This window comes from Podarcis raffonei, chromosome 6 (genome assembly GCF_027172205.1).
Source record: "Podarcis raffonei isolate rPodRaf1 chromosome 6, rPodRaf1.pri, whole genome shotgun sequence".
NCBI lineage: Eukaryota > Metazoa > Chordata > Lepidosauria > Squamata > Lacertidae > Podarcis > Podarcis raffonei.
Window position 1 is genome coordinate 16373847 of NC_070607.1, and position 24587 is coordinate 16398433.

At 43.7% G+C, this 24587-nt stretch overlaps 1 protein-coding gene across 1 annotated transcript in view; it reads left to right on the forward strand.

Moving 5' to 3' along the window:
• Positions 1-24587, forward strand: part of CDC73 (cell division cycle 73) — a 116207-nt gene that overhangs the window by 28837 nt on the left and 62783 nt on the right. Inside the window, exons 8-10 of the mRNA XM_053391453.1 lie at positions 3287-3385; positions 5825-5903; positions 24367-24431. Coding sequence (XP_053247428.1) covers positions 3287-3385; positions 5825-5903; positions 24367-24431 — 243 coding nt within the window. The remainder of the gene's footprint in view (positions 1-3286; positions 3386-5824; positions 5904-24366; positions 24432-24587) is intronic.

Consider the following 24587-nt stretch of genomic DNA (forward strand, 5'->3'; position numbering starts at 1 on the left):
ATTAAAAAATACAGTTCATTTAGAGTCTTTTAAATGGGGTATAGGCTTGAACTGTCCATTCATTTCTATATCACTCCAGGTGCTTCTGAAGATGACTTTATGCAGCAGACTTGAATGAGATGGTCAGGTTTTGGTTTTTTTAATGGAATTACTACCGCAAGGGGCCCTGGGTTACTCTCGTGTAGTCTTAAAACACACATCAACGTGCAAGACAGGCACATTACTAAGAATGTAGCACACTTAGAACTTTGCAGCTTGTGTCTGTTTTTGATGCTTTAATGTTTCCATACTTAATAGGAGAGAACCATTTTGCATTATAAATGTTTTGCAGGGAGCTCTGCTACTGAATACATTCATTATTACTTAGAATTATCGGTAATGGAGGACATCTGTTGTGTACATATGCCATTCAATATGAAGTGCATCTTGAGAGTTGATGTAAATTTGTTAAATATGTGCCCTTTTAAATATGACTGATATTAGCATTATATGCTGCTTTTAAACAGCCTAATATGGTTTACTTATGCTGCCTCATGCTGAGCTCCTTTTAATAGGGTTAACATAGTAATTTTCTTGGTTTGAAAGGCCTATATTATGTTTTTCTTGCTTCTTACACATTTGTGCACATCCCGAGTCGTCATTTGTCTAGTGTACCTAGCTTTTTATGCTTTAAGGCAAGATCCAATATTAGTCATGTTTGGAGTAGACCCATCGAAATCAACATACCTAAGTAATTTACAACTAGATTACCAGATTACTAGTATTTTTGCCCTGCATCCAGGTTTATGTACCCTTCTTTTATGCTGCCAGGTGGTCAGGATATAGTTTAGTTACAGAACATTTAAATTTTAAAATCTCTTAAACATATATTCTAGTTAAAACTCCCTTTTGTGAACGCTCTTTCCTTAATTGTTGGCCACCTCTGTACGAGAAAGAGCTGTTGATATTCCTGATGGTGGAGAGTAAAGCTTCCAGAAAAAAATATACAGTGGTACCTCTGGATACGAACGGAGCCCCGTTCGCATCCTGAAGTAAACGTAACATGTGTCTGCGGGTCGCGTTTCGCCGCTTCCGCGCATGTGCGTGACGTCATTTTGAGTGTCTGCGCATGCACGAGCAGCGAAACCCAGAAGTAACGCGCTCTGTTACTTCCGGGTCGCCGCAGAGCACAACCCGAAAATACTTAACCTGAAGCTACTTCAACCTGAGGTATGACTGTATTCTGTCCAGTTTTCAAATCTTTAATGGAGTTTGAATCAGAGCCCCAGATTTCAGAGCCATGGAGCATTTCAGTAAGCCCTTTGCTACCAACTATGTTTAGGGATGGTTCAGTCAGCTGACCTTCTTTTGGTAATAGGACTTCATCAGTGCCCCTATGGTTTTCTGTGCTTTGACCTTTACTGTCTCCATATGACACTTCCACGAGAGAATTTCATTAAAGAGTGCACCCTTGTATCTAAATGAGTGAGTTTGTTCTATGGCCTGCTGATCCAAGCATCATCTATACGTAGGTTTGTGTCTGCCAAAAATCATAATGTTGGTCTTAAGAGTAATTTGTAGCTAGGCTTTCCTGTTTACAGTATGTGCTAAACACCTCCAAGAGATTTTTGAGGAAAGAGAGAGGGGTACTAAATAATCTGCATACATCAAGATTGAGATCTTTCTGTCTCTGATTACTGGAGAGGGGAAGTTTGCATTGGCTAAATAGGCACCAAGTTATTAATATAAAAATTAAAAAGGGTGGGAGCCAGAATGCAATCTCACTTTACTCCTTGTGACGTTTTAAAATCACCAACCATACCACCCTTTAAACCTACTCTGAGCCTCATTTCTGCATAGCCGTATACTTCGTGGATCAATAGCTGAAGTCTGCATTTGATATTGGCAATTTGAAATTTCTCCCATCTGTTTCGATTAATAGAGCCAAATCCCGCAGAAAGATCAATAAAGGCTACATAAGGATTTTTCTTAATGTTCTAGGATATATTTTTATAATATGGTTCATAGTAAAACATTGATCAATGGATAGGTAAGGTAAAGACCCCTGGACAGTCAAAGACAACTATGAGGTGCGGCGCTCATCTTGCTTTCAGGCTGAGGGAGTTGGCGTTTGTCCACAGACAGCTTTCCAGGTCATGTGGCCAGCATGATGACTAAACCGCTTCTGGTGCAACGGAACACCGTGACGGAAACCAGAGTGCACGGAAACTCCGTTTACCTTCCTGCCACAGTGGTACCTATCTATCTACTTGCACTGGTATACTTTCAGTCTGCAAGATTGGCAGAAGCTGGGGCAGAGCAACAGGAGCTCACCCCATTGCACGGATTCAAACCGCTGACCTTCCAATCGGCAAGCTCAAAAGCCTCAGTGGTTTAGACCACAGCGCCACCCATGTCCCTGTATCAATGAGTATACTAGAGTATTACATGTAATGTAGTGCGGGAAGGGAAGCCCTGCCCTGTGGAATTCTCTACCAGTAGAAGTTCAATAGGGATCACTTTTGCCTTCTTTCTGATGTCTTCTGAAGCCTGTACTGTAGGCAGTCTGTTACAATTTGTATTACTCTTTTTAACCGATCAGTATCTACTGATGTTTTATTGATATGTTATTGATAATTATGGTCTGACTTCATTATTCTTTATGTTGTAACACATAGGAGCATTGGGTGGAGTTCATAAAACCTCTTCACATTTCATGGAGAGAAAGATTATTGTAATTAATTAGAACGTATGCGCTAGTGCTCATGTAGACACACATTTTATCAAATAGATTTATATCCTATGTTTCCTCCAAAATGAGCCCAGGGTTGCAAGGGTCATTTACATACAAAGGTCACTAACTGAACTTCGCACCTGCCTTTTCCTCCACTTGTACCAAGCTGAAGAAAGGAAACTGTCACCAAGTGTTAAGAGGAGGGCATTTGTCACTAGCTACTTTGTATTTTCTAAGCATTAAGTCTCTCTTCCTTTAATACATTTGTGCAAAGAGACAGAAACTGGAAATATGTGACAACTCATGTGCATGTGCAAATTGATTAAAAGCTGTTTCACATGCTAGTTATTATCACTTACTGTCTGAAAATGTGCAAACGGTAAGAGACAGAAGAGTGGCAGAAAATGTTCAGTGGTTTTGTCAGTTGCATTTCTCAAAATTGTGGCTTCTAGCTATACTTTGTAGTACACTGTATAGATGTAAATTTATATACCACACTTTTCTGTTATACACTGCTTCAGAAGACACTAGTTAACAGATAAATAGTATAACACTCAATCTCTTGTGTTCTAGAACTTTGCCAAGAACATTTTTGCAATTCTTCAGTCCGTCAAAGCAAGAGAAGAAGGACGTGCACCTGAACAAAGACCAGCACCAAATACTGCACCAGTGGTAAGACTTATTCCTCAGTAAGGGATTTGGGTTTAATTTAAAAGCAAAAGGATTCAGGTACTGAGCATTTAATTGCAAAACAGATACCTTTAATACTGCTTCCCATGTATTTTGTCATGGCAATAGTTTGAACATCCATATTACAGAAGTGAGGTTTATGTGAAGATTTACACTCTGGAAGAAATTATGTAGACAATTGAAACAGAATGCTTGCTAATTTTAAAAGGACTTTGGCAATGTTGGCGCTTGTACTTTCCTTAAAATTCCAAGTACAGTCAAACCTCGATTCCCGAATGCCTTGGTTATCGTATGTTTCAGCTCCCGAACGCCGAAAACACAGAAGTAAGTGTTCCGGTTTTCGAACGTTTTTCGGAACCCGAACATCCAAAGCTCTTGCAACTAGGCGGAAGCTGCGCCTCGGTTATTGAACATTTCGGAAGCCAAACAGGCTTCCAGAAAGGATTACGTTCAACAACTGAGGTTTGACTGTAGCAACATTATTTTTTTTAAAAAAGAATCCAGAATAAACGTAGGAAGCGTTTGAATCAGTATACTTGTGTGAAACAAAACAGATTTATTCAAAAACAAGGGCAGCATCCAACAAAATAGTTCTGTTAATGCAAGGATTTCAGTTTGTGCAGCGGAAGTTGCTCTCCCTGCAAGCCCTACACCCACCCCAAATCTGCTCCAGAAGCCTGGAATAACCCCCAGAACAGGTTTAGTGTGCAGATTGGGAGAAGAGAAGGAGGAGAAATTATATTGTGCAACCAAATGTCCCTGTATTGTATACTGCCCCAAATTCCAAATTGGTGTAGATTCTACTAACAAGACTCCCTAAAATTCTATTATACTGTTTAGTTTTATTAATAGTGGATCTGTTACAGAGGGTACTTTAATTACCACTCTTTCTGGATGGCATTCTGCTGTGGACCTTCGTTGGCATATCTCAGCTCTTCTTCTATCCCCCTGCTGTTTCCATGCCTTTCTGTGTTTTCCGTGTCGCTTAGTTAGGATAGAGCTTGTTTATCTAGAATCAGCAAGGTGACCAGGACTTAAAACCAATGGCAGCCTGGTGTTACAAAGTAATGATGATGAGGCACAATACCTGGTGGTTGAGTTGGCTCAAATTCCCACTTTCCAAAATTCATATTTCTAGTTGTACCAAAGTCCGGTGCACTCTTTCCATTCTTGCCGTAACGTAATGATAAGATGACGTCCAGAACTGCGATGGCCACTTGAACATTGAAATGGATGGGACTTTGTTTCACGTACACTGTACCGAATGATTGAAACCGTGTTAGTAAATGGCCTATGCAAAAGATGGATGAATTGGAATTTGCTGCCCCATTAGGCTGACAGCATTTCAATTACACTTAGGAAAAGCTTCCACTCCTCCCAAGTTTGTACTTAATCTGTGCATCTCAGTTCCAAATGGCGTTTACTTAGCAATAAACACCTCTGACTTGTTGGAACCTGTATACCTGTTCTCAGTGTCGGCAATTTTGGTTAGAAAAGGCGAATTGGTTGGCAGTCAATTTCGATTATTAGGGGTCGAAAGATCAATAAAAGCTACATAAAGATTACTGTGTTCTTTATGTTCTTAGTATATATATTCCATTCTTTCTCTTAGGTTTCATAGAATCATAGAGGTGGAAGAGACCACAAGGGCCATCGAGTCCAACCCCCTGCCAAGCAGGAAAATAATTCATAATTCATAATAATTCAAGCAGGTTTAATTCATAAGTTGTTGGATTAGTTTGAGAACTACTGACCCTTGCCATGCCAATAACATTTCTAAATATTAACCATGTGGATCAATTCAATAACGGCGTTGGAACCACTTTTATCCATCTAATCTGTTTTGGGGGGTTTTTTTGGTTTTGGTTTAGGAAAGCTTCAATGGCACTTGGATCAGGCAACTGGAAAACAGCTCTTGCCTTGCTTTGCTAACTCTTTAAATTGAGCCTCACTTAGTACAGTATGATATTGTGCTAAGTTTAGAAGACCTTTCCACTAGTTTTAGAAGTCAGTAGATAAGCTTAAATAGCAAATCAGGTTTAATATGAAGTACCTTTGAATATATTAAAATAGTAAGTTGAATCGAAATACAGTTTTGTGCTAGTGAACATCTAATGTTCCGTTAGATGGGGAACATGGTTTTTTCCCAAGTTCCCCTATTTGCTGCAACCCTCTGCTTAATATTTAATAGGGTTTCTTGACATGCAAAAACAGCTTTTCAAAGGGTGCAGGAGCCTGCAGAGCTAGGAGGAAGTGGCGAAAAGCAAGTGTATTGATTGCATTAAGCAAATCCATTGGATATAACCCAAAGTAAATTCTGCATCATCATTTCACATATCGTAATAATAATCTAAGTGTATTTTTTTATTATGACTTACATTAGCATGCCACAAAACTTATACTTTACATTTTTGTTTTCAGGACCCCACTTTGCGCAACAAGCAGCCAATTCCAGCGGCCTATAACAGATATGATCAGGAAAGGTTTAAAGGAAAGGAAGGTAAGTTTACTTGTGTTACCTGTTTTCAGTGTCAGCAGTTTTGATTGGGAGAGGGCACACATGATAAGTAAAACAGTACAGTGGTACCTTGTGTAACTTACCGGCCCCCTACCGAATGCTGCGGGTTACGCGCTCCGCTAACCCGGAAGTAGATGCCCCTTGTTGCGACCTTTGCCCCGGGATGCGAGCGGAAGTCACACTCTGGCGGTGCAGCAGCAGCGGGGGGCACCATTAGAGAAAGCGTTACGAGCGGTTTCCTGTTACGAACGGACCTCCGGAACAGATTAAGTAGGTAACACGAGGTACCACTGTATGCTTATTTTCAAATCCCTGGAGTTGACCGTGTTGATCAGGAACCTGTTTCCGAAAAAGTAGCAGATTAATGGGGAAAATGAATTAAGACATAGCTATTAAGAAGCAAATGGTACTTTTAAAATAGTAAATACCTATATTTGAATTTTATGAATTCCTGATATGTCATATTCATAGTTTCTTTGCTGATAGTACTGATCAGCTAGACAGTTCTGACACTTGGTACTTAAACAATCATCTTTTCTTTATCAACTCTAGAAAAGCTGAGGTAATTATTTCAGTTCTGCTTTCCTGTTAAACAAAAGCCTAGTTTCCTGATAAATGATATCCCTAGAGTGTCTCCATTAATTAATATGTTATTGGGAAGAGTCTCGTCTTTCCACCTCTCTCCAGAGAGGTGTAAGAATAAAATACGTCAGACACTCATTTTCTGTCAATCTTCCTCTCTGTGTGTGTACGTACCTCTGTACGTACGTGTACCAGTTGCCATCACAATTTGTCATTCTACATTGTGGCCACTGAGTTGTATCCATATGAGAGCCCTCCGCTGATGGAAGGGTCCCAGCACAACCTCTGAACATATTGCCACCAGATCCACAAATTAAGGATCAAGATGATTCTGAGTTGGCACTGCAGATCTTGTCTTCTTAAATCAGGATTTTAACCTGCTTTAGGCTGCAATTTCCACTTGTGAAGAGTGAACTCTGATTAGCACTATCATCCACAAACCTTAGAAAGGCTGGGAGGGACTCATGCTCAAGAGTAGAGGGGTTGCTGGTGATAGGGAGTGCAGAATCTAGGCCCCTTAACTGTAGCTGCATTGTGTTGGCCCCAAATGAAGAGGCCCCAATTGGCTGTGGCTCTTCTGCTATCACAAAATTTCGCTGCCAGGTGTTTTATTTTTTCATCTAATGTTCTGTGACTTGATGTCTTGTGAAATGATGCTTTAAATATAAAGGTAGCTTATACATTTAATAAGTGTACTGAAAGGAACCACAGGCTAGCTGAGCTTGGGTAAACATGGAATCAGACACTCAGAATTTCTTTCCAAATGATTGGCATGCCATACAGGTGGCCGTGTTCTTGTTCATGTGAACAATTATTACAGCTCTAGTTGAATAATTACTGTTCTGCCCATTTTATATGCGCTTTGACAATGTTAGTTAATGTTCTTGGCATCTGTCTGTCTCAAGAGACAATGGAGCACGCCTCTGAGGGTGAAGTCTAATGGCTGCATTAGCAGCACCTAAGTGATTTTCCCAGGATGCACACCTGGGCAGTGTGTATGGAGGTCCTGGGCTGCCCAGATGACAAGACTCCCCTTTCAGCCTCACTGACACGGTCCAAAGGAAAGCAAAGCAATTCATTTGGCACCAGCTTGGCTGCAGGAGTAGCTGGAAAGAAGTGTGCAAGGCGCCATCCTATCATCTTAGGGACTCCATTCTGGATTTGTGTAGCATTTACTCCTTAGTCTTTTCTCCTCCTGAAGATACCCTGCAAGGCAGCATAAGTTTAGGACTGGAGTTTTCCTTCTCCTGGATATGCAGTGTTCGAAACTCCCATTGTTCTAGGCGCATTCTGCGACAGGGAATTTCATTAGCACGAGCTGTTTATGAGCTTTGTGTGCAGTATTGCGCTTAAGATTTCAGATTAAAACTGCAGAGTGGAAGGAAAGGAGAACCTTTTTCTACCTTCCCACTTCCAGCTACTCTCTGAAGTAGAAAGAGACCCTCTTAAGAATATTAGGGGGTGGGCAGGGGAAGGACTAGACCATGTGAAAAATGAACATAATATTTTAGCTGCAGTTCATTCATTTTCAGCTTTGTATTCTTGTTATAAAAATCGCATGCCCAGACATTCCATTTTTGCGCCCGTAACCTAGCTCTAAGGTGCCATATGGCTCCTAGCTTTCATATATCAGTTTCTAACACTGTAGATGGGCTGCCTTCCTAGGTTGATGGGCCCCACCTGTCCTTCACTTCCCTCTACAGCACATGCAGAAAATGCCTTCTTGACCATTGGTCCCGCTATTGGTCTCATCCGCTCAATCCACCAGAGAAGTCCCAAACTCACTGAGCGTTTGAGATCCATCAGCTACCTTTATTTGGTTTAGCCAGCCAGTCAAATCCTTTCTGGGGTGTGGCCACTGTTGCATGCTGACAGCTTCTAGGAGCCACAGGTGAGAGCTGCGTGCAGCGTGGGGGCCAAAGGTGGGCAAACTACCCAGAAGGAGCATGATGTGTTCCCCACCAGAGGTACTACCCCCATATACCCCATGTTAGCTAATATAGCAATGCTATATCCTTAGATATAGCACAAAACGGTAGTGCAGAATTACCATTGCTCCAGTATACTGGGCAAAGATGGTTGTGGAATTCAAAATTTGCTGCCCGTAACATATACAGTAGGCAACTCCTCTTCAGCAAATCTCATGCTGCCTTTGCACAGTGTGTCTGTCTGTGCTATCACTCCCCATGCCTTCTGTAATAGCAATCCAGTTTAGTTAATGCCATGTCCCTTAGTCTGTTGCATGCTTTTCAGGCATGCTTTCTGTTAAGACTGTGTTGTTCAGTTTTTCTGGTTTGAAGAAAACAATGGAGATTGGGTTGCAGAGTGTATTTCCCCCACAGCTGGTAATAGCTTTGTAAAAAGGAAATATTCACATCCTTTCTAAAGCGATTTTGTGTCCTCAAAGATTATAAGAACAGAGTCACGGCTTCATATCTTGTGAATAAAAAGCCCTATGGGTTTAACAGAGCATGGTAATAAACACTGGCAAACCTTTAAGCAGAATACATCAGCCTTTGACAAAGTACAAGTAATTTTTTGGAAATGGTTACTGTCTGATAAAAATAACTCTGTCTCTGTGACACACCAAACATTCAAGTGGAAAATGTGATTAAGCTGCAAAAACAGTAAAGACCTCTAACTATCATCACAAGATATCTATTGCCCTCAGCCTTCTTTCCTTTAAAAAAAAAAAAACACCTTCAAAATCTCCTTAATGTTACCCAGGTCTTGTAGCATTGCTGTATACTTAATTTTTTTTTGCTATGATTCTCTCATTTCATACAAATTAATTCTGATAGCTTATTTTTTTAAGCTGCTTTAAAATTTGTTTTTTTATGTTCAAAGCTGATTTGAGCATTCATTTATATTTGTATTGAATTATTCATTTTTATGGCATAAGTCGTGTGGTGAAGCAAAAGTACTAAATATTTTAATGAATGCAAAAATGAATGGGTTGAAGAAGAAAATCTGATACAGAAAGAAGAAATTCCATATTGCTCTCAATCAGCAGTTGAATGTCAACCTGATGTCAACTGGATGAGCATTTGCATGTGTTAACTGGAATAGTTGCACTGTACTGAAAAATATACATTGCAGGCAGGTAGCGTGCATGCAGATATTGCAGCAAGCAGCTTAGCTGTTTCCAGGGAAAGGAAGCCCCCGGGCACTGCCACCTGTCTTCTGGTGGTGTGGGAAGTAGAGCTGGCTAGGGTTGGGGCTGGGTTCTTCCCCCCCCTTACAACCCTGGAACCAGGGGTGGGGGTGGCTTAATAGACTACAGTATAGTGTAAATGTAACTTTCGTATGCATTGGGAAAGAAACAAAAAGTGTGACTTGCTTTATTGTGTTACTCGTTTTTGTGTGATGGCTTGTAACCAAACTATCCAAGGCATGCCTGTATATAGTTATAAACTAGCATTATGATGGGTGGGTGTGTATGAAGGAGAGGATTCGTGTATTGCACTTGCTTGTTGGTACAGTGGTACCTTGGTTTTCAAGCATCTCGGAAGCTGAATGTTTCGGCTTTCGAACGCCGAAAACCCAGAAGTACCGTATTTTTCGCTCCATAGGGCACACCTGACCATAAGGCGCACCTAGTTTTTAGAGGAGGAAAACATGAAAAAAAATATTCTGAATCAAATGTTGTACTAAACTATTTAAAGCAGCAAAGCGGGTGGCTCCTGTCCGCTTTGCTGCTTTAAAGCGAGCCTCAGAGGAGGGAAGGAAGGGGAACCATGGCTTATCTAAGTCCAGTTAATAATGCTGAGCCTGATTTTATATGCATCTCAAAGCCCTTGACATATATACATTATAATGACAAGCCGAGATAGGCCTCCTGCAGAGGAGGAGGGGAGGAGAAGAGAGGGAGCCATCATAGCTCAATAGGGAGAGCATGGAGAAGATCCCAAGTTCAGTCCTTGAAAGCTTCTCCAGGTAGGACTGAAGGTGTGTTTCCTGAAACCCAGGTGAGCCTCTGCCCATCAGTGAAGACAAAACTGAGCTAAATGGGCTCAGGGGTCCTGACGTGGTACAGGGAAGGTCCCTCTGTTCCTGTTTAAATTAGCCCTTTCTTCAGAACCATGGGGACTACAATCTTAGTTTGTTTTTAAAGGGAACAGCTGTAACCTCAGTGGCTTTGCATGCAGAACACCACACGTTCAATCCCCAGCCTCTCCAGGCCTGAAACTCTGGCAAACTGCTACCAGTCAGTGTTGACATTACTAAGCTAGATGAAGTAGTGGATCCGACTCCTTATAAGGCAGCTTCCTAGGTTCCCATTAATGCTTCAGATCTGGGTGTGAGGCTTGCTGTCACGTTTAGTGTGGCGAGGGTGGTTCTTTGCACATCTGGAAGATGACTGTGTCACCTCCCATCACCCTCTTGAAGGTGCTTTTACAGCTCAGGGAAAAGGGCAGGCAGCCACAGCATGTGTAGACTGTAGCATCCTGAATTAAGGGAGGGATTCCCCTTGCAGCCAAAGGGTCGTTTGAGGCCACCACGAAAGAGCTGATCTTAAGCTTGAAACCAGGACTTGCTCTTTAACCATGCTGCTCCTCCAGTTGCCAATGCCATCTATGTAACCTTGTGTGAATATCAAGTGTGGGTTGTGTCCAGGAACCTGGGAGGATTTCTTTCACATGAATGCATGTTTTCATCTTTAAATAAACAGCCCATGCAAGTTTCCAGCTCTTATAGCCATGCCTGGCTGTCTCAGTGGAAATCTGGGGAGGCTGAGGTGGACTTTCCAGTGGTCAAAGTCTTCCTGCCCAGCATCTATTTCATGCCCTCTTTCCCCACTGAACCCCCGAACCCTGCTTCAAAGCAAGCCACGGAGGGTGTAAGCTGCTCCCCTCCCACTTTCCTGCTTCAATGCAGCCTCGAGCAGCGAGGATCCATGGGTCCCCTTGCTTCCCTCCTCCGTAGTTGCTTTGAAGCAGGAAAGTGGGAGAGAAGCTGCTTACACAGGTGTAGGCTGCTCCCCTTCCACTTTCCTGCTTCAAAGGGAGCCCGGGAGGAGGGAATCCAATGCAGCCTCGAGCAGCGAGGATCCATGGGTCCCCTCCTTCCCTCCTCCATGGTTGCTTTGAAGCAGGAAAGTGGGAGAGGAGCTGCTTACACGGGTGTAAGCGGCTTCCCTCCCACTTTGCTGCTTCAAAGCGAGCCACAGAGGAGGGAGGGACCAACGGAATCCCCTTCCCTCCCTCCTCCCCGGCTCAGCTCAGCAGCTGCGGCTCTTGCTGGGTTTACAATGAGCCGGAAGGAGGGACAGACGGCAGTCCCTCCTGCCGCCTCCCTGTAAACCCAGCCAGAGCAGCAGACACACTCTATGCAGCTCTTGCTTGTGGAGCTTGTGAATCCTAAATTTGTGTGGGCCTCTGTTGGTCAGCCATTTTAAGTCAGGAGTCACCAACATGTATCTGTGTTCACACCTGTACCTGCAGAGGACTTCCCTCACGCCTGCAGAATCTCTTCCCCCTACCAAAATAAAGAAGTATTCATAAGACGCACAGACATTTCCCCTTACTTTTTAAGGGGGAAAAAGTGCGTCCAATGGTGCGAAAAATACGGTAATTGCTTCCATTTTCGAACATGCCTTGGAAGTCAAACGGCTTCCGTTGTGTGTTTTTCAATTTTCCCAATTGAACTTGCAGCCAGCCCTTTGTGCCTCGGTTTTTGAATGTTTCAGAAGTTGAAAGGTCTTCCGGAATGGATTACATTTGAGTACCGAGGTACCACTGCTTTACTTTTTCCAATGAAAATGCATAGAAACCAATGAATTACACGGGTAAAGCAAATAAGCACAATTAAGGACATCATTAGGACTCCCATTAACTCAGTTATTAAGACTCAATCCTTCTGCTCTTTCCGTTGCCTCATTCTGAATTGTATTTCTTGGTCAACCTGGGGTCCTGATGGAATTTTGTAAACCAGCTTACATTCACAAACAATTTATATAGTGTTTAATGTGTACACTGTAAGTTGCCTTTACTATGTTTTTTCCTCACCAGAACTTTGTTAGGCTTACTTTTCCTATTTTTGTGACAGAGAATGGATGCTGAAAGTGTCCAGACTGATTGTCTTTTTGCCTAACTTAAGTTTGTAATAGGTGGAAAATATAAGCAGTATTTCTGGTGGTCACTGTAGTCTTCAGAAAGTTCATTTCTGTTTAGCATGTACGGTAGCAGGTAGGAACCCCAATTACCAATTGGGTTTTTTGGGGGGGCGGAGGGCTGTGAATCCTAAATTTGTGTGGGCCTCTGTTGGTCAGCCATTTTAGGTCAGGAGTCACCAACATGTATCTGTGTTCACACCTGTACCTGCAGAGGACTTCCCTCACGCCTGCAGAATCTCTTCCCCCTACCAAAATAAAGAAGTATTCTTTATGAAAGAAGTATTTCATAGTAGCGAGTAGACAAAGTATGTACTGGGTTGTGGAGTGCATGGATTGCCCAGAGCAGTTTCTCAGTTTTGCAGATATGCCCACAAACCCCAAAAGCATGGCAAGCTCTGATGTAGAGTAGGCACTTGTGAAAATCCCTCCATTCCTGCTATGCATCTGTTGACCAGCCTGATCTTCCCTGCCAGTTTGGGTTTTTTTTCTTCCTTGCATGGATTTCTGCTCTGTGAAGTTTGAATATTTAATCCTACTCAAGTCAGTTCTTGAAGAGCTTTCCTCTATGGATGACACATTCCCTTTTTAGTGCCCCTGTTTTCTGATTAAAGAGGAGCTAATGTTTTTTCTGCCTGCTCTCCTAACTGCTGGACAGAAAGGAACTTCACAGCAAGGTTTCTAATGGCAGAGATGGACTTGAGCAAGCCTTACTAGGTAAGGTGCTCCCTTCATATAAAGGTCACAACATCTTGGTAGATGAAAGGAGGGACACTGAGCAGGGTCTCTCTAGTACATTTTAAACAACACGGGTTATTATAGAGGCATGCTTAGTTATATGCAGGACCAAGGTTGCAAAGGGTTTTCCAGCATCTCTGATATGACCTGGACTACCAGTTAAATAAGTTCCTACTGTAGCTGTAGAAATCTTAAGTGCCCAAATTCTTAAAGGCTAAAATCCTAATATAATGGTGGCCAGATTCTTTTTAATAAAAAACACACACACTTTAAAGCAGGCATAGGCAAACTCCAGCCCTCCAGATGTTTGGGACTACAATTCCCAACATCCCTAATCACTGGTCCTGTTAGCTAGGGATGATGGGAATTGTAGTCCCAAATATCTGGAGGGCCGGAGTTTGCCTATGCCTGCTTTAAAGGGATAGTTTTCTAAACATAGCAAATCTATTCCCTGCTCTCCCTTCCCACCCACTTCTTCTTTCATAATAATGTTTCCACTATAATAACTAATAAAAAGTTACATACTTTCATAAGTACATATACAGTGGTGCCTCGCAAGACGAAATTAATTCGTTCCGCGAGTCTTTTCGTCTTGCGATGTTTTTCGTCTTGCGAAGCACGGTCAGTCGCAACTGCACCTCTTCAAGCGGTTTTTTTAAAAAAGGAAACAAACTCGCAAGACGTTTTCATCTTGCGAAGCAAACCCATAGGGAAAATTGTCTTGCGAAGCAACTCAAAAAACGAAAAACTCTTTTGTCTTGCGAGTTTTTCGTCTTCCGAGGCATTCGTCTTGCGAGGTACCACTGTAATCCATTCTAGATGTAAAGTAAATTAAAATTAGCTTGTATCATCCAGGTACTATTGCGAAAGGCCATCAGTCTTGCCATTCGAATTGAGCTTTTTCTGAAAGTGCATCATGAAAATGTCCCATAGTTTGTATAGACATTCCTCAGCATTACAGGGTTGTTGATCCTTCTACTATTGAATAATCAACCTAAATTGGATCTTCTTCTTTTTTGTATAAATTCACACGATGTTCTTCTTGTTTAGTATCAAGCAGCAGGGCTGTGAAAAGATGACATTTTCATAGGAATTTTATGTCCTTTTTATGAACCTTTATTTCCAAATATCTGGATAACACAGAATGCATTGTCCACAGTCTTGAAAACAGGTTTCTGTGTGTTGGCTCTAAAAACTTGTTTGTCATGTGGGCACAGTGGAGGTAGATACATGCAGTAGATATTGTGATATGAATTACTTTGAATGCAGTGAAACATCTCATGAAACAGGTACTACTTTTGCTGTAGTTAGCCACATTTCAGGAATACACAGTCACAATATAATCTCTTAGCACCTGCCACCAATTAACATTATAATGCATTAAGAGATTTTGTTGCAGTCAGCAAAACCTCTGGCATTGTTGGCTTGGTGATGATATGAAGGTAGGTGTTCATGAGCATTAGAATATTGCAAACATTGCAGCTTCTGTAAGGGCAATTAAAGATTGGCCTGGGAAAATTTCCCATGCTTACTCCAGTGGCAGAAACACTAAGGTGGATATTTAGAGGAAGACAGAAAGGTGAAAGAAAAAGAGGCATGGAGGATGGGTGAAGAAATGGCAGAATCAAAAGCTTCCCCGTTGTGGAGATTTACTTATAAAGAACAGATTTGTCTCCTCCATTACCAGAAATGAGAAAATAGAAAAATTGTTTTGAGACGGTAGAAATGTGTGGTTCTGATTTTTGTTTATGAGCATAGCTCAAAACTAGCCTGCCTCATTGCTTAATTTGTATGCATAGAGGCACCCTGAAAGTACAGCTAAATGAAAAAGCAAATTGCAGATATATGCAACACATTGATTATATATGCACACAGTAATCTTATTACTCTAAAAACAAATAGACTGAGCTCTAATGAAATTGATAAAAGCTCTTTTTAAATATATTACAATATTGAACAGATAACTCTTTCGAATCACATTTAAAACAAATGCTTTCTTCCCTTTGCCTCATCTCTGGGCATGGAGAATACCTTTTGTAAGCCAAAAGCTGTTCTCACTTGGGGCAGAAACAGTGCTGTTCTGTAATTTCCATTAACTCTGAAAGGGCTTGCATGCAAACCCTTCCAACCTGGTCCGTTGTTCTTAAATATGGGGCAGCTCTGGTCTTAGCAGAGAGGAATACCAAGGCATTTTGTGCTGGCAGGTTGAGGGATATACCGTATTTTTCCCTCTATAACACACAGATTTTTTTCTCCTAAAAAGGAAGGGGAAATGTCTGTGCGTGTTATTGAGCGAATGTGTGGTCCCTGGAGCCGAAAAATCAGGCAAAAATCAAATCGCGCTTCACGGAGAAGGGAAACCTGAAAAGAGGAAGCGGCTGCTTTCCTGCATTCTGCCTCAGGGTCTTACTGCCCACCCTCCTCTGTTTCCTTGCTGTGTTTGCTGAAACGGAACAAAGAGCAGGGAAAGCCCCTCCCCTCCAGACAAGCAGAGGGGAAAGCAGAGTGTCGTTCCTTCTAATTCCTTTCTGTGCTCCGGTGCTGCTGGGGGAGAGGGGGAGGGAGAGAGAGAGAGAGAGAGAGAGAGAGAGAGAGAGAGAGAGAGAGATGGCTGGCTTGGGTGGGGGAAAACTTTTGCCTTTCTTTCCTCCCTCCCGTTAAATCCCTCTCCTGCATTCTTAGCCAGCTGCTTCTCTGCACACCCCTCTCATGTCCCTTCTTTGTTTTTCCTTCGCTCCCCACTTAAAATGTGGTTACAAAGCATAGATCCACATGGATCCTCAGGATCTTTGCATTGGGTCACCCCAAATTCACCATCAGATCACATAGCATGTCCATGGCTACAGCCTGCACCAAAAAAATCACGCACCCACTGTTGCCTGGGGCTGCAATGGTACAAAAACGTGGTTACAAAGCATGGATCCACATGGATCCTCAGGATCTTTGCATTGGGTCACCCCAAATTCACCATCAGATCACATAGCATGTCCATGGCTACAGCCTGCACCAAAAAAATCATGCACCCACTGTTGCCTGGGGCTGCAATGGTGCAAAAACGTGGTTAAAAAGCATGGATCCACATGGATCCTCAGGATCTTTGCATTGGGTCACCCCAAATTCACCATCAGATCACATAGCATGTCCATGGCTACAGCCTGCACCAAAAAAATCACGCACCCACTGTTGCCTGGGGCTGCAATGGTGCAAAAACGTGGTTAAAAAGCATGGATCCACATGGATCCTCAGGATCTTTGCATTGGGTCACCCCAAATTCACCATCAGGTCACATAGCATGTCCATGGCTACAGCCTGCACCAGAAAAATCACGCACCCACTGTTGCCTGGGGCTGCAATGGTGCAAAAACGTGGTTACAAAGCATGGATCCACAGGAATTCTCAGGATTTTTGCATTGGGTCACCCCAAATTCACCATCAGATCACATGTCTGTGGCCACAGCATGAAGCACAAAAATGATGCATCCACTGTTTCATTCAGAATGTTTTTTCCCTTGTTTTCCTCCTCTAAAAACGATGTGCGTGTTATGGTCAGGTGCATGTTATAGAGCGAAAAATACGGTATATCATTGTGGCATGTCTGCTTGTTCCAGAGCACTGCATACTTGCCTCAACCTGTATTGATAGGACAAAGCAGTGGCAACAGAGCTACAGAAAGCCACAATTCCAAGTTAAAGCATTCTGTGGTAGGTTTAGCTTAATATCAAGGGGAGGGAATAGAGAGGGAAAGGTAAATATATTTTGAGAATCTGTGGTCATTATTTGATGGACCGCTCACCAGCCCACTGACTTCTTGTTAAACACTGTAATTAAAAAATGTCCAAATAAGCATATGGCATCTATAACCGCAAATGATTTTGTGGTAGAGGAAATGAGTACCTGCAATTTGCTGGCTTTTATTCTGCTACTTAAACTGCATTATAGAGGGGACATAAGAGACAGTTCTATCTTTTCATTCAGCTCCCCCGCCCCCCAGCCATTCACCCCATCTGGGAGCTGTATTTGTAAGATAGTTACTCACCATTCTATCTAAATGAACTATTTGAGAAGCATGCAATATATCTCCCTTACTTCCTTCTGCAAAGCATCAGCCTTCTTCCTTCTGTTTTTAAATACTTGATGTACATGTACTTAGGATAGTGTTCTGCTGCACAATTGAGCTAATATGTGTTGAATTGTGTGTGTGGTTGTTGTTTTTTAAAAAAGACAGTTAAATAACATGAGTATTCTAAACAGTCTCTTGCTGATCATCTGTCTTGCTTTACTAGAGCAATAGCATCTTTATACCAATGGTATTTCTTAACGGGCACTTTAATATACAGTAGATGCTCGGGTTGCAAACATGATCCATGCGGGATGCACGTTCGCGACTCGCAGCATTCGCAACCCGCAGTGGCACGCCTGCGCACACGCGGGTTGCAATTCGGCGCTTCTGCACAAAGCGCGATTTAGCACTTTTGCGCATGTGCTACAGCCGAAACCCGGAAGTAGCCCATTCCGGTACTTCTGGGTTTCAGTGGTCCATAACCCGAAAAAACGCAACCTGAAGCGTCTGTAACCCGAGGTATGACTGTAGATGAAAAGGCCAAGGATGGAGAACATGGCCAAACCATGGTTTGGTCCTTAATATCCAACTTGCTTCAATGCTATGATTTTCTTACATGCTTAGCAATAGCTTTGTTCCTTTCTATCTGCTTGGGTGTTGCAAAGAGAAAGGAACTCTGACCCTATTCTAATGTTGCTACAAGACAGTTTTTTTTGTGATTTAGGTATTTGGGGCAGGGTTCACCTAATGAACAACATCAATGGAAGCCTACACATAGCCTTCCATTTGTGCAATGAGTTTTTCTTCCTTCCCCTCTTGTGCCCCTGAAATTGGCTCTGATGGGTTTGAGAGCATGCCCAGAAGAGCATGCAAAGGGAGGGGAGGGGACTTGCTGCATCTGGCGAGCTGATAAGCTCATTCACATGAAATATTTGTAACTATGCAATCTTACGTTCCACCCATAGTTTTTTTTTAAACTAACTGAGCTTTCTACAGACCGTTTCCCTGTATTTGCACAAAGCTGACTTGTTACAAGCCATGACCAAAAGTTCTAAATTTCCTACTCTCGCGTGAAGGGGAGGTGCAGCCCACAAGCCCAAGGCTCACTGCAGCAAATTCGCATAACGACAAACCATGACGGCTTTTGATGACTGCATATGCCCAGTTGCAGTCTTTCTGTACATTTGGCTGTGGTTTAATTTTGCTAATAGTAAAGCATGGTTAAAAAAAACAAGTACAAGGGAAAACAAAACTAAAATTAAAGCAACTGAAAGTCTGCAGAATGATTTCTGAAGATTATGGCTTTTAGTCAGCTGCCAAAGGCTATGTGGATAGTTCAGCTAGAGAGAACATACATTTTAGAACCTGTAAAACTTCATGACCTGTGTTCTACAACATTGCTCATTTTATAGCTATTGCTGTGTTGTGAAGATGGTGGAAAAGAATTACCGTATTTTTTGCACCATAGGACGCACTTTTTCCCTCCTAAAAAGCAAGGGAAAATGTGTGTGCGTCCTATGGAGCGAATGCAGGCTTTCGCTGAAGCCTGGAAAGTGAGAGGGGTCGGTGCACACCGACCCCTCTCGCTCTCCAGGCTTCAGGAAGCCATCCGCTAGCCGTGGGAGACCCAGCTCTCCCACGGCTAGCGGAGCGCTGCATTAATCCCGAAGCTTGGGGCGTGCGGAGCTCAGCGCGCCCCAAGCTTCTGGGTGCCGGCAAGGTCTCCGCTAGCCGTCTAGACCTTGCCGGCACCCAGAAGCTTGGGGCGCGCTGAGCTCCGCAGCCCCAAGCTTCGGGATTAGCGCTCCGCTAGCTGTGTCTAGGCTGCGGATAGCAGCCTGCTTCCCGGAGCATCGGGCGCCCTGAAAGCAGAGCGCCCGGCGCTTCGGGAACTCATCTGCAGCCTAGGCAACCCTGCGGGAGATCCCGCAGGGATGTCTAGGCTGCGGATAGCAGCCTGCTTCCCGGAGCGTCGGGCACCCTGAAAGCAGAGCGCCGGGCGCTTCGGGAACACATCCGCAGCCTAGGCAACCCTGCGGGAGGTCCCGCAGGGATGTCTAGGCTGCGGATAGCAGCCTGCTTCCCGGAGCGTCGGGCGCCCTGAAAGCAGAGCGCCCGGCGCTTCGGGAACACATCCGCAGCCTAGGCAACCCTGCGGGAGGTCCCGCAGGGATGTCTAGGCTGCGGATAGCAGCCTGCTTCCCGGAGCGTCGGGCGCCCTGAAAGCAGAGCGCCTGGCGCTTCGGGAACACATCCGCAGCCTAGGCAACCCTGCGGGAGGTCCCGCAGGGATGTCTAGGCTGCGGATAGCAGCCTGCTTCCCGGAGCGTCGGGCGCCCTGAAAGCAGAGCGCCCGGCGCTTCGGGAACACATCCGCAGGGTGGGGAGCCCTGCAGGAGTTCCCTGCAAGACTCCCCAAGCTGCGGATAGCAGCCTGCCGCCCGGCGGGCGAGGCGCCCTGAATCAGAGCGCCCCTCGCGCCGGGCAGACATCCGCAGGGTGGGGAGCCCTGCAGGAGTTTCCCGCAAGGCTCCCCAAGCTGCGGATAGCAGCCTGCCGCCCGGCGGGTGGGGCGCCCTGAATCAGAGCGCCCCTCGCGCCGGGCAGACATCCGCAGGGTGGGGAGCCCTGCAGGAGTTCCCTGCAAGACTCCCCAAGCTGCGGATAGCAGCCTGCCGCCCGGCGGGCGGGGCGCCCTGAATCAGAGCGCCCCTCGTGCCGGGCAGACATCCGCAGGGTGGGGAGCCCTGCAGGAGTTTCCCGCAAGGCTCCCCAAGCTGCGGATAGCAGCCTGCCGCCCGGCGGGTGGGGCGCCCTGAATCAGAGCGCCCCTCGCGCCGGGCAGACATCCGCAGGGTGGGGAGCCCTGCAGGAGTTCCCCGCAAGGCTCCCCAAGCTGCGGATAGCAGCCTGCCGCCCGGCGGGTGGGGCGCCCTGAAGCAGAGCGCCCCGCGCGCCAGGCAGACATCCGCAGGGTGGGGAGCCCTGCAGGAGTTCCCCGCAAGACTCCCCAAGCTGCGGATAGCAGCCTGCCGCCCGGCGGGTGGGGCGCCCTGAAGCAGAGCGCCCCGCGTGCCAGGCAGACATCCGCAGGGTGGGGAGCCCTGCAGGAGTTCCCCGCAAGACTCCCCAAGCTGCGGATAGCAGCCTGCCGCCCGGCGGGCAGGGCGCCCTGAAGCAGAGCGCCCCGCGCGCCAGGCAGACATCAGCCAGCCCCACAAGCTCGGGGGACAGCAGGGAGGCGCAGCGCCACTATCCCGCTGTTCCTCGGCCTGGTTCGGTTTCCCTGACCTGCTTTTGGGGGGGAAATAAAGGGAAATTTTTTTTCCTTTATTTCCCCCCCCCAAAAAAACTAGGTGCGCCCTATGGTCCGGTGCGTCCAATCGTGCGAAAAATACGGTATGCACTTGGGGTGGGTCTACCACAGCTGCATTGGGATCATCTTAGTAGTTGGAGACAAAAGCATACATACCAGTTGCCCTTTTCCCAGTTTGTTTGCATTCTTAAAGCCTTGGATAAAATATTGGAAAGCAGCAGAGTACTTAATGGAGCCAGTGCTATGGTTGAAAGCTTAGGAATGGGTCATAGACTAAGGTTACCAGACATCCCCATTTCTACAAATCAATCCCCTGACAAAATCCATCTATTTAGTAGGAAGTTGAAAAGTGTCCCCGGATTCATTGAAAAAAATCTGGTAACCTCTATCTCTCTCTCTGTGCAACTCTTCCCCCTTTCCTGAAGCACATTATTCCAAATATGGAACTTTTGCTGTGATAAAGGGGAACCTCATTATTGACTTAAAATGTGGTTAGGCTGACCAAGTTCCTTCTAAGTTAGGGCTTACTAGACATATTCAAAGCCTGATTAGCCTTAACTATGTTGGGGGTTTTTTAAATTAAAATGTGTGTAGACTGTTTCTTGACCATTAGTATATAAAGATGCATTAAGACAAATGTTAAAAGAACAAGTTAAATAAAATTAACAGCTCAGCAATAATAACTCAAAAAGAATAAAAACCAGTTATACCCTCCCAAATGTTGTAAACTATCAAATGCGGAGCAGAAATTACTTACCACCTGCTGAAAACTGAGTAATGAAGGGGCTAATCTAGCTATCCCAGACAGTGGGTTCCATAAATAGGCTACTGCGACTAAAAAGGCATGTTCCATGTTCTCACCAACCTACCCTCTTTTCATAGGTGGTACAACAGGGCCCCACAAGAAGATTGAAAATTAATGGACTGGTTCCCTGTTCATTGAACTTTAGTGCTGAATTTCCCTTTACTGTAGCTAGTAATTTCCCTTTTCTTCACAGTGTAGGGTAACTTTTTGATTCCGAAGAGGAAACCTCTAGGAAAGTCAAGCAACACCTTAGCTATGTTCAGTTCCATTATGCATGGCTAGGTTCACAGAGGCCTTTGAGTATTTATTTATTGATAAACTCCAGTTTCCAGGAAGAACTTAACTTGTGGTGAGTTTTCCTTTCCTTAATATAGGTTTAATCCTTCCATGGTTAGCTGAGTACAAAAATTGCCTCAGTTGTAAGGAAGATGAGTAGTCTGAATCTTCCGGGCACAATGGTCTAGTGGATTATCTCAAATGGCATCTAGACAACAATTATTGGGGGCATCTGTTTCAGTATAGCAGAAAATTGTATCCCAGCTATTGAGGTTAATTGTATGAGTAACGCCAGAGAATTCCTCCAGTAGGTGCAAGCCTATTACTGATTTATAACTGATAAGCAGTTCCTGCCCTTATGTATCACTATTGACTTTTCCATTTACATTTTAATGCTTGCTAATGTGACCGCAGTTACAGTTGTATTCATGGTAACGCCTAATCTTTATTTTAAGGCAAGTCTGTATTTGTTGTGCGTATGCCTTCATGCATGCTTGTTTATAAGGCTGACTGATTTTGTCTACCTTACAGTGTACTGAATGAAGCTGTATATTAGCAGCATTTGTGCATAAAGGGGTTTTAAGAGGCAATTACTGGTAGTTGTAGAATATATACCCAGCAGAAAACAGGAGCACTTGAATCTATTTTGTACTGTGCAAGTCCAGCAGTTCATCTTGCGCTTACTAATCTGACATAAGCTCTGTGGTCTCTGGCAGAGAGGTCTTTCTCAGGCCTGCTACTTGAAATGCTTTGCAGAGATATCAAGGATTGAATCAGAGATCTTCTGCATGCAAGGCTTCCTATTGCACCTTCACTAAGTGTATTGTCTCAAATTACAAACACATGTACACACACAAATCCTATATCAAGTTTCTTTGACAAGTCACTGTTTTAGTTCCTTACCTATATTTAGATGTTGAAACCATAACTCCCAGTAATGCTTTCAATATGTAAATGACACATATTATGCTCCATTCTGATTTTTTTTGTTAGCACTTTCTTATACAGTGGTACCTCGGGTTACATATGCTTCAGGTTACATATGCTTCAGGTTACAGACTCCGCTAACCCAGAAATAGTGCTTCAGGTTAAGAACTTTGCTTCAGGATGAGAACAGAAATCGTGCTCCGGCGGCGCGGCAGCAGCAGGAGGCCCCATTAGCTAAAGTGGTGCTTCAGGTTAAGAACAGTTTCAGGTTAAGAACAGACCTCCAGAACGAATTAAGTACTTAACCCGAGGTACCACTGTATTGAGATTAAAAAGCAAAACAGTTTCTTTACTAAGAAAAGCAAACAGTTCGGCAACCTTTTATAAATTATGCTCATGAGGCAACTTTCATGTTTATTTACCTTGCATAATGGAGAGGTCAGTAAGCTATGCTGATGTCCTCTCCTCTCCAGTCAGGTTCCCTGCAAATCATGATGTGTAGACATTAAGATAAACAGATCCTTCCTTTGCATCCTGCAACCTCAGAATGCTTGTACTAAAGCGCTAGTTTATTTTAGCATTGTGCTGTTAAAGTCTGTTAAGGTCAAAATGTCCTTTATTTGTCACAGCTGGTAGCCATCTAAAACCTGCGCCTTCAAGAAACACAGACAAAACCTTAAGTTGAATTTTCTTCCATGTTCACTGAGCTGTAAAAATAGCAATGGGCATCAGTATGGTGTATCTTGTTGGATATGTGGGAGAAATTTTCTGTCCTCTTAATTTGGGTTTACATAAGCAGACATGTTCATCCAATAAATGCATGGCTAGGGATTACTTTGAACAGTTACTGATGCATGGATTTAAGGAAGAGTAACAAAGTTAAATGCACTAGCGTCCATACAGCTGGGAAATGTAATGCCTCAGTCCAGATAAAGGGCATCCTGAGCTGCTGTAGTTACTATCTGTAGTATCTCTTTACATATGGCTGTAGGCTGCATGTTGCTCCTGAGCTGGCTAGAATTCAAAGGGTGTATGTGTGTGTGTGTGTGTGTGTATATATATATATATATATATATATATATATATATATATATATTTCTGACTTTCATGGCTAGAAAGACATTGTGTAGAACAATGATAGGGGAAATGATAATGGAATGAAAAGACCAGTAATAAAGAAATCAATCCATTATTTGTGGGTTTGAGGCTAGTCCCTGCTCAACTGAAATCTACATCTAGCATTGGAAAGTTAAATGCAACTCTTAGAATTTAAGCCTTAGATCTATGGGGTCTTTCCACGGCACCCTAAGTACTGAGCAAAATACAGGGGCCTGATTTAATCTGGAATAGAAATACGAATAAATTAGTAGAAGGACCCAGTATTACTTTGGTTATTCCAAGTGGTTCAGTGTTCTTTAATGTGAAGAGAGCTGAGATACTGTACCATTTGAAAGACCTTTCTACTTCACATAAAATGTTACTATCTCCTAAATTTTGTTTATATAACCAGTTTTTTCCATTAGGAGTGGTTCATAACTGATGAAACTTAGCTAACATCTTTTGTTTTGCCACCTGACTGCTCTAAAGCTGCCATATGAAATGACTTACAAGAGTGTTCTTATTTCATAGAGACGGAAGGTTTCAAGATTGACACCATGGGCACCTACCACGGAATGACTTTGAAGTCTGTAACAGTAAGTTTGAAGTTTTATCTATTTATTGTGTGTAGAAATGGTCGGAAGGGATCATATAGACATCTCTGTTAGCTTCCTTCCCTGAGAGGAGACTATGTTGCATGGCAGGGGGAAAAAGCTTCTTCCTAGGTAGCATCACATGTTGAATGCCTCCTC